The sequence below is a fragment of the Egretta garzetta genome, unplaced genomic scaffold (genome assembly GCF_000687185.1).
Source record: "Egretta garzetta isolate BGI_Z169 unplaced genomic scaffold, ASM68718v1 scaffold496, whole genome shotgun sequence".
In the NCBI taxonomy this organism is placed as follows: Eukaryota; Metazoa; Chordata; class Aves; order Pelecaniformes; family Ardeidae; genus Egretta; species Egretta garzetta.
This window is the reverse complement of record NW_009259974.1, coordinates 53,733-62,500: the sequence shown is the minus strand read 5'-3', so window position 1 is coordinate 62,500 and position 8,768 is coordinate 53,733. Positions and strand designations below refer to the sequence as shown.

At 54.2% G+C, this 8,768-nt stretch overlaps 1 protein-coding gene across 1 annotated transcript; it reads left to right on the top strand.

Moving 5' to 3' along the window:
• Positions 1 to 307: 307 nt before the first annotated feature.
• On the top strand, positions 308 to 6,641 carry LOC104127655 (von Willebrand factor A domain-containing protein 5A-like; the record flags this gene model as incomplete). The annotated part of the gene is made up of 16 exons (XM_035895853.1): positions 308 to 555; positions 676 to 898; positions 1,249 to 1,391; positions 1,546 to 1,660; positions 1,826 to 1,953; positions 2,266 to 2,354; positions 2,723 to 2,867; positions 3,170 to 3,249; positions 3,767 to 3,875; positions 4,213 to 4,377; positions 4,522 to 4,625; positions 4,982 to 5,163; positions 5,323 to 5,529; positions 5,983 to 6,206; positions 6,297 to 6,360; positions 6,562 to 6,641. Coding segments are annotated over 16 exons (2,306 nt in total), but the record flags the coding sequence as incomplete, so codon positions are not given.
• Positions 6,642 to 8,768: the final 2,127 nt, after the last annotated feature.

The window sequence follows — 8,768 nt, the reverse complement described above, 5'->3', positions numbered from 1 at the left end:
CAAAGAAGGAGAAGGATAGGCAGCCATTGGGGGAAATATCTGGACTGGATCTTCCCAGAGTGAAACAAGGATGGGAATGGTCAAGAGCTCTTCAGGAAATGGGTGGGGAACAGAGGTATGGGGAAAAAGGGAAGCTGGGGTGGTGCGGGGGCAGACACTGTTCTATGACAGGCTCACACTAGACCATCAGTAGAAGTCACCTAGTCTTGGTTTCCAGGGCAGGAACAGCCACATGCTTGAAGTAGCCCCAACTACCTCCTTGTGTCGTTCATGCGTGCTGATAGACAGGCTGCATCTCTCCCAACAGCAACAGGATCCTTTTTGCTGGGGAAATGGCTCCACCTACCCCTGTACGCAGTGCCTCTGTGTAGTGCGGCAGTGGATGTTGCTATCCAAGACTACGTGGCTGACGTGGCCTTCGAACTCATCTATCAGAACAAGAGTGAGATCTCCACAGAAGTCATCTTCGTCTTCCCCCTGGGCCCCAACATGGCCATTTACTCCTTCCAGGCCCGCAGTGAGGAAGCCACGGTCCAGGCCATGCTGCAGGATGAGGTACCAGCATCCAGGGTGAACCAACAGAGCAACAAATGGGCAAACCACCACAGGGGCATTCAATGAGCAGCCCATGACCGGCCTGGTGGTCCGCTTTCTGTCCCTCCTTTTCCCACCCAGGCCCAGCAGACACATGAGGCTACAGGAGGCTGGGAGAATCTGGAATACCTTCACGATCAGTCTCAGCATCCAGGCGAGGTGTTTGCCTGCTTCCTGGGCACCCTGCCCCCTGGCAGGGAGGTGGTTGTGACCTTGCACTATGTCCAAGAGCTGCCACGGAAGCCCGACGGAGCAGCCCATTTTGTGCTGCCGCCCACACTGCATCCCTACTCAAAGCACTATGGTGAGTGACCCCACAAGGAACCTGCCCTCCCAGTCACACACCCCACAGAAGGGTCACAGACTCCCCATGTACTTTACGAACAGACATGATGCAACTTCCCTTTGCACACACATTTTTCCCCAATGCGCCCTCTGGACAGATTCACATATTCTTCCTTGTGCCCCATGCGGGGATCCACACCTCCCACACACATTTCCCACAAGCAGACCCATGGAGCCCTCCATACGCCTTACTGACCACCCCCAATTCTCTCAGTAGGTCCTATACATGGATGCCAAATCCTGTCCCCCACCCACCCATCCCTGCAGGGAGAGCCTTTGCCCTCCCCAGTGCCATGTTTCTCCTTGCAGCCTGGAAATGTGGCATTAGCAAGCTGCCCTACAGCCTGCTGCTCACTGCTAGCCTGCAGTCACCCCGTGGAGTGGCCAACGTGCAGGGCAACTTCACCCTCACCCCTTTGATCTACACTGCCCAGGACTGCAGCACTGCACAGGTATGTCCTCCAGAGTGCCAGGATCCCGGGGGGAGCTGGGGAGCGGTGTCATCGCCGAGATAAAGGGGCTGCACTGGGATCGGGGCCTGTGCTCCTGAATGAATACTGGGCCAGGTCCCCTCCTCCTGTGTATGACCAGGCACCCCTTCTTCAGGTCTCACTGGCTGGCAGCCCCCCCCATCAGGATGATTTGGAGTTGCTGGTGTATTTTGGAGATCCCACAGCAGTCAGTGCTGCAGTGGAGAAGGGAGACCCAGGGGCCCCTCCAGGTGAGTGCAGCTGGGGAGAGAACATGGGGGCACCTCTGGGTTGCAGGAGATTTTGGGGCATAGGGAGACACTGGGTGGTGGAAGCTGAAAGCACAATGAGAATCAGAACCAGGATGAGGAGGGGAGTCCCTATGTGGCCTTCATCCCACCTCATACCTCCTCCAGGCTCCCTGCTTGGTGATCCCATGGTGTTGGTGACGCTGGCACCCAGCATCCCTGAGGCAGTGCCTGGGCAGCGCCAGTCTGGAGAGTTCATCTTCCTCCTGGACACCACTTTCCTTGAGCATGCACAGGTACCCCCACAGAGCAGGGACCAGGATGGGGTGGAGGAGCAGGCTGATGGGGAGCGGGCTAGGGCAGGCATTTACAGAGGGGCAGAGGTGTGAAGGGGGACTGGTGGGGCCTGAAATGGTTCTGTAATATATAGGGTGTCCAGGGGGCTCCAGGACACTGTCTCAGCTCATCCAGGGCCCTGAAATGGTCCTGAAATATCTTGGGTGCTCAAGGGGCTCCAGGACACTGTCTCAGATCATCCAGGGGAGTCCAGAGGCTTTAGGAAGACCAGACTATGGGCAAAGGCATCTGCAGGCTGTGTCTTTCCACAGGATTCCCTGCTCTTCCTTCTCAAAAGCCTGCCCCTGGGCTGCTACTTCAACATCTACTGCTACGAAGAAACCTCTGTGGGCATCTACCCGTGAGCAAACATGGGGCAGGCTGAGTGCTGTGGGGCTGGGTGAGGTGCTGATGGGCAAATGTGCATGCTCCATAATCAGCTGGTCGGGATGGGGCAAGGTCGGGTGCTGGAGGGCTCGACTGGCTACTGTAGGACAGGGTTGCATTCTAGGGATGGGATTGTTGTGGCATTATGGGATAGCACCTCTTGGGGTTCTGCTGAGCAGAGTCTTGTAGGATCTATGAAGCTGGGTCTAATCAAAAACTACTATGGAGCAAGGACTTGCAAAGGACCCTAGGGCACAGCTGTGGCAAGTGCTATGGGGCAGGGTTTCAGGGAGCAGAAAGTATCGAGCAATGTGCTCTCCAAACATGCTGTGCCCCCTGCAGGCAAAGTATTGAATATACTCAGGACAACCTGACCAAGGCCATGAAGCGCATCCCCTCCACCAGCTCCAGTTTGGGTGATACCGATCTGCTGGGAACCCTCCGCTCAATCTACAGTACCCCTCGCCCCCGCGGGCATGCACGACAGGTCTGGGTGCATGGAGGGGTGGAGGGAGAGGTGTCCCAGAAGGGGAGAGAGGACACAGGAGGGTGGGTGGAAGGAGCCACTCAAAGTGCATGGCAGTCACAAGGGAACAAGTGGGGTGTGGGGGAATGGAGAAGTGGGACTATATCTTTGGGTGTTTCTGTCCATGAGTGGATATCTCCCCCTGGGGTAGTCTCTCTACAGGGGGTCTCTCTCCTGGCCCCCTCTCTCCATTCCAGGGACCTCCTCGCCCCATTTTGGGGTCCCTGTGCAGAGCCCCACCACTCATGTCCCCTGTCTTCCAGCTCTTCATCTTCATGGCCAGGCTACCTCCTGACAAGGAAGCCATTGCAGCTGAGGTCTGCCGTCACCGCAATAGCCACCGGTAATGGGGACTCTCTGCCCTGAGTCCTCCCGTCGCCCTTTGGTTTTCCAGTCATTTCCATCCCTGATGAGGACCCCTGTTCACCAGTGCCTGCCCCAATCCTTGGGCCCCTCCAGTGTCCCAGAGAACCTTCCTACCCTGCACAGCTCTGCTGTGCCAAGCCTCCACGTGGGAGTCTTTGTTTACTACTCCCACAGCTAAGGCACCTTTCACAGACTGAGCAGGGAGACTGGGGCACAGAGCTTGTACACCCAGTGTGCCCCCAAGTTCTGCCCCAGACCCACTAGACTGACCCCAGCTCTGGGCCAAGTCTCACCTCTCCTCTGCCAGCTCCCTGTCTAACCCCAGCTCCAACCCCAGTCCTTCACTCCCCACTCTTCCTCATGCCTCTTTGTTCTGTGCCCCAGCTTTGTTGCCCCAGCTTTAACTCCAGCCTGTGTTCTCCAGCTCTGTCCTGACATCCTTGCACCCACCCTCTGCCTCTCATTTCTGACACCTTTCCCTGTTTCCCCCATAGGTGTTTCTCCTTCTGCTTCTCGAAGGACAGCGCTGCCCTGGCTAAGGCCCTGGCCAGGGAGACAGGGGGTGAAGCTACCTACATATCTGACAACAGTGCAACAGTTGGGGTAGGAACCCAGGAGCCCCAGCATGTCCCCCTCTACTCAACAGACACACTGACTTCCAAGTACCCCAGCACCTGGACTGCCCACATACAGCAGTCAAGACCCAGCTGCCCCAGGAACCCAGGCACCCTGACTCTACCCCACCACCCCACCCCACTGAGAACCCAGGTGCCTGGGCTTCTGCCCTGCTATAACCCACAGACCTGACTCCACCCAGGGACCCCAGCTGGTGCAGGCTACCCCACACATTCCACTGTCCACCAGGGAACCCCAAAACCGGGAGCCATGGGCTGAACCCTGATGGAGCTGCAAAGTGTGGCATCCTGCCCTCTGCCCCCAGGTGTTGAAGATCCTGAAGAAGGCCCTCAAGCCAGCAGCTGAGGGAGTCTCTCTGAGCTGGACCCTGCCCCGTGGCCTGGAAGTTGAGGTGCTGGGGGGCACCCCTCAGTTCATCTTTCAGGATCAACACAGCGTCCTCTACGCCCAGATCCATGGACAGGCACAGGTGAGAGCTGGGACCACAGTCACCCCCAGCTTCCTCCCAATGGCCTCCCAATAACCACCAGTAATGTTTCAGTAACTTCCCAATATCCCCCAGTAACCATCTTGTGTCCCCAGTAACCTCCAGTATCTTCCCATGTGTTCCTAGGATACGACAGTGGCCAAGGGCATCATGACCTTGCAGTACAGCCTGGATGGCCAGGATGTCACTCACACAATTGAATTTCCACTGTGCCCACAGGGAGATGGCCGGTGAGAGCCTGTCCTAAGGGAAGATGCATGCATCCCACCCCTTTCTAACACAGACTCCACCTGAGAGGGGGCCCAGTTAGCTTATGCATTCTCACCTACACACAATCCCAAACTGGCAGAGAACCCAGGTGTCCAAGCATGCCCTCCTTCCCTACTTTGACCTCACAGGGGTAGGACCCAGGAACCTGGGTATCACTTCCCTCCAGACAGGCAAGGACCCAGGCATCCAGGCTTTCTCTCTGCCCATCCTCATCCCTGAAGGGAGAGAACCCGGGTGGCCAGGCTCCCTCACTGTCCACCTTTCCCCAGCATGGAGACGAGCCAGGTGGTCAGGCCTCACCCCACTCTGTTCCCAGACAGGCTGGGCATCGTCTGGCCGCCAGATGCTTGCTGAAGAGGTTGTTGCCAGAGGCTGTGAGTGCGTCAGGGGATGAACCAAGGCATCGTGCAGTTGAGATCAGCCTCACTTCGGGGATCATCTGCCCCTTTACCAGCTACGTGGGGGTTCGCACATCACAGAAGGTCAGCTGGTACCAAGGTAAGGAAAGGCATGTGTGGGAAAGAGCTGGTGGGGCAGCTCCATGGGATGCTGTCATTCCACTGGAGCTGGAACATCAGCCACAGGCCAACCCCATCACCACCAGGTGTTTCTTTCCCACGTGCTTAATTCAGCCCCTTTCCTTGTTTGACCTCCAAGGGCCCCTGGCACTGTTGCCACCCCAGAAGTCACTCATCCCCTGCCAGATTGTTGAGATTCATGCTCCCATTAAAGAGTCTTCCTGCCGTCCTGTGACAATCTGGGTCCCACCTGCCTGGCTGACAGCAGTGCATCAGTTGTGGCTTGCCCTCTGTCGACTCACCCAGGGCATTGCTGCCCTGCCCCAGCGGGGGGCTTGGACAAAAGGTATAGGGTAACGTAATGTCTTATAGGAGGGTTATGCTGCCATGTCTTGCCCATGGCATGGAAACCAATGAATTTTGCCTTTAACCCTTCCCTTATTTCACCTTAAACCTGAAAGTCCGTCAGCGGATATGAGACCCAGCACAGGGACACCCAGGGAGGGGACAGGGATGGTGCTGGACCAAATACACATTTGGATAAGATGGTATCAAGGGAGGTCTTGGGACATGGCTGGGCAGGAGTGCCAGGAGAAGAAGCAATGATCAAAGAGGGGGGTGAGATAGGGGTGTCCAGAAAGGGCTGCAGATGGAATTGCTTTGGGGACACGCAGGAGGGAGCTTGGACTGCAGGGAGCTGCCTAAAGAAGAGCTGAGATAATGTTCTGGGGCATTGCACAGGTGAGTAGAGAGGGGTCAGTTTCCTGTGATTCTGCCATGTTCACATCTTCTCCCACAGCATGTAAACCACCACGACCATCTGTTTCTTCTCTCAAGCATGTGAATCCCATGGAATTTGTTATGTCCTCTTCAGTTTTGGGGTTTTGGTCCCTCAAAGCTATTGCTGAGTGCCAGGAGCTGGTGGCACTGCAGAATGCAGATGGCTCCTGGGCCCTCAGCTCAGGACTGGCCTCTGTGCTGGAAATCGATGAGGCTGAAATCAAGGCAAAGATGCCTGGTGAGGTAAGGGGAAAACCTCTTATGGTGGCAGTGTGCCATCCTGGGGCAGTGGGGACCCCTTGGCTGGTGGCAACACTGGCATCCCAAGGGCAGACAGAGAGAAATGAAGGGATCAGAAACCAGAAGCCACAAAGCCCCTCGTGGTGGAGCGGAGCTGGTAAGTCTTGGGGGCCTTTTCCCTGCTGATCCCCACAGCATAGCCTCCCTTCTCTCTCCAGTGGGACCTGCCTCACCCCTTTGCAGGACCACAACTTCCTGGGGGCAGTTGAAGGAGTCCTGTGTCCCCTTTCTCCTTTCCATCTGTGGACTCTCCCCCCTGCCTGACCCACCTAGTGACCCTGTCTCTCCCTGATTGCAGTGTCACAGCTGGACAAGTGCCTGGAGGCAGCCAACACCCTCCTTGGGAGCAGCGTGAAGCCAAGTGTCTTCAGGCTTTGAGAACGCATGCCTTCTGCTACAGACTGGCAGCACCTGCAGAGCTAAAAAGGGCCAGAAAGCAAAGCCTAAATTCACCTACCATGCTGGGATACCACTGTTGCTACCAGCTAGGGTCTTACATTACAGATGAATTCTCACCACTTATGTCTTATACTAGCTGGGCTGAAGCTGTATCATGCTGAACTCCTCAAGAGCAAACCTCTAGTTCAGAGCCTCCAGCATGTTTGGTTTGGGCGGAGGTGGGAGTGAGAAGGAAGCATCACATTCCCCAGTCGTTGCCCTTCCCGAATTTGGCTTTGACAAAATGGGCTACTGGCCTCCACAATGACGGTGCTTAGGGACATGGTTTAATGGTGGACTTGGCAGTGTTAGGTTAATGGTTGGACTTGATGATCTTAAGGGTCTTTTCCAACCTAAATGATCCTGTGATTCTATGGTTTATGGCTTGACAAGAGAGTGTCATGCACACTAGAAAAGTTGGGTGTTTAGCAGTGACAACAGCAGGCACAACAGCAGTGGCTCCCAATGAAGGACTCCTGCTGCACCCCACTTGCTGACCTCTTTGCTTTACCCCAAAAGTCCAGGCTGTGTCAGGATCTCCCATATCTGCATTGCCATGTAAAACAATCGCTTTGGAAGTAAAACTCTGATCTCCATCAGACCCAGCCCATCAGATTGCCCAAGAGAACTCACGCGGGGCGAGACTGATTTGAAAACTCTCAGCATGTTGGAGGTGGAACCGCAGGAGCTTTTGATTAGCAAACAAGTCATGCAATGTACTCCCTTGTGCCCCAGGGCCCTGAATTCATGGGTCTCATTCCATGTTGGCAAAGTCTCCGATTCATTTTCCAATAAACAGTGAGTCTTCTGTAAGCCAAAAGGTGTGACATAGCCTTTGCCTCAGCTGGGTCTATGATCCTTCCTTCCAGGGGCCACCTATGAGTCATCAGGAGGGGCATGAAAGGACAACACTTCCCAGAGAGCTGTGTCTGGCAATACAGTAAATAAGGTGTTGCCGTTGCTCTTGGAAGAGCACAGACCTGTTCTAGGTTAGCAAGACAAGAGCTGAGGACTTGCCAGGCTTTTTCTAGGCTACTTTTGGCTTGAACTTATTTCAGCTTGGTCTTAGCCGTAGCAGCTGTAGCAACACTTTGCCCAGCAGACAGATGACCAATGTCTAACTTATCCTAGCTGTAACAGAAAAATTGTCAGGTCATTAATGTTCAGAGTGGTTTTTGCTTTAACTTTTTAACTCCATTGGAGCATGTAACTGAGAAAAGAAATGCTGATCTCCCTTTAAGCTTCACCTCTGCTAACTGGAGCAGACACAGCACAAATGTCTGTGTGCACTGACAGCCCCTTCCTGCTCTGGGGGTCAGTGGGGAGACAGGGGACTCACTTTACCCAGAGATGCAAATGGGACAGGGCTGAGAGGAATGTGCATGCTCCTTGGGGTGTAGGAGGAGGAAAGAAGGGCATGGGGACCTCACATTTTGCAGAGGTGAATCATGGCTGTGAGGAAATACTGGTAGCTCAGCTTGTTATCCAAAATTAATGCTGTTGTAGAATGTCCATTGTAAAGCCCTACCCTACCTATGCTTTTGCTTAGTTAGTAGATTGCTAGAGTAATTGAAAAGGAGACAAGCTGGTGTATTACTGTATTGTTGTGTTGATTAGTAAGCGATGAAGAATCACTTATGATGTGCCAAGGACAAAAAATAAGGGAAAGGTAATTTGCACAAGGGGAGATCGCGACCACCGACTCAAGTGGAAGCCAGAAGAAACTACCCAAGCTCTCCTTGAGCATGTGTCACCAAAATCGGGAGGAATTAACCTTGTAACACCAATGTAGTGTTAAAAGGCAGGCATTCTTTACTCACAGCGCTGGATGCACGGGGGATCGCTCCACCTAACATGCATACCTGGCACCTGGTCCAATCAGGTTATATTGATCAAATACATGCATATTCATTACATTCATACATAATCAATAACATCTTCTCTAATGATTGGTCCAAATTCTCTCGCTTCCTATGTAATTACTGCACAGACTCAGTTGTGCACTTCCATTGTTCTCTTTTGAGTAGGTGGTATCATTTGGGTAGGTGATCAATGAGTCGGTGGTCG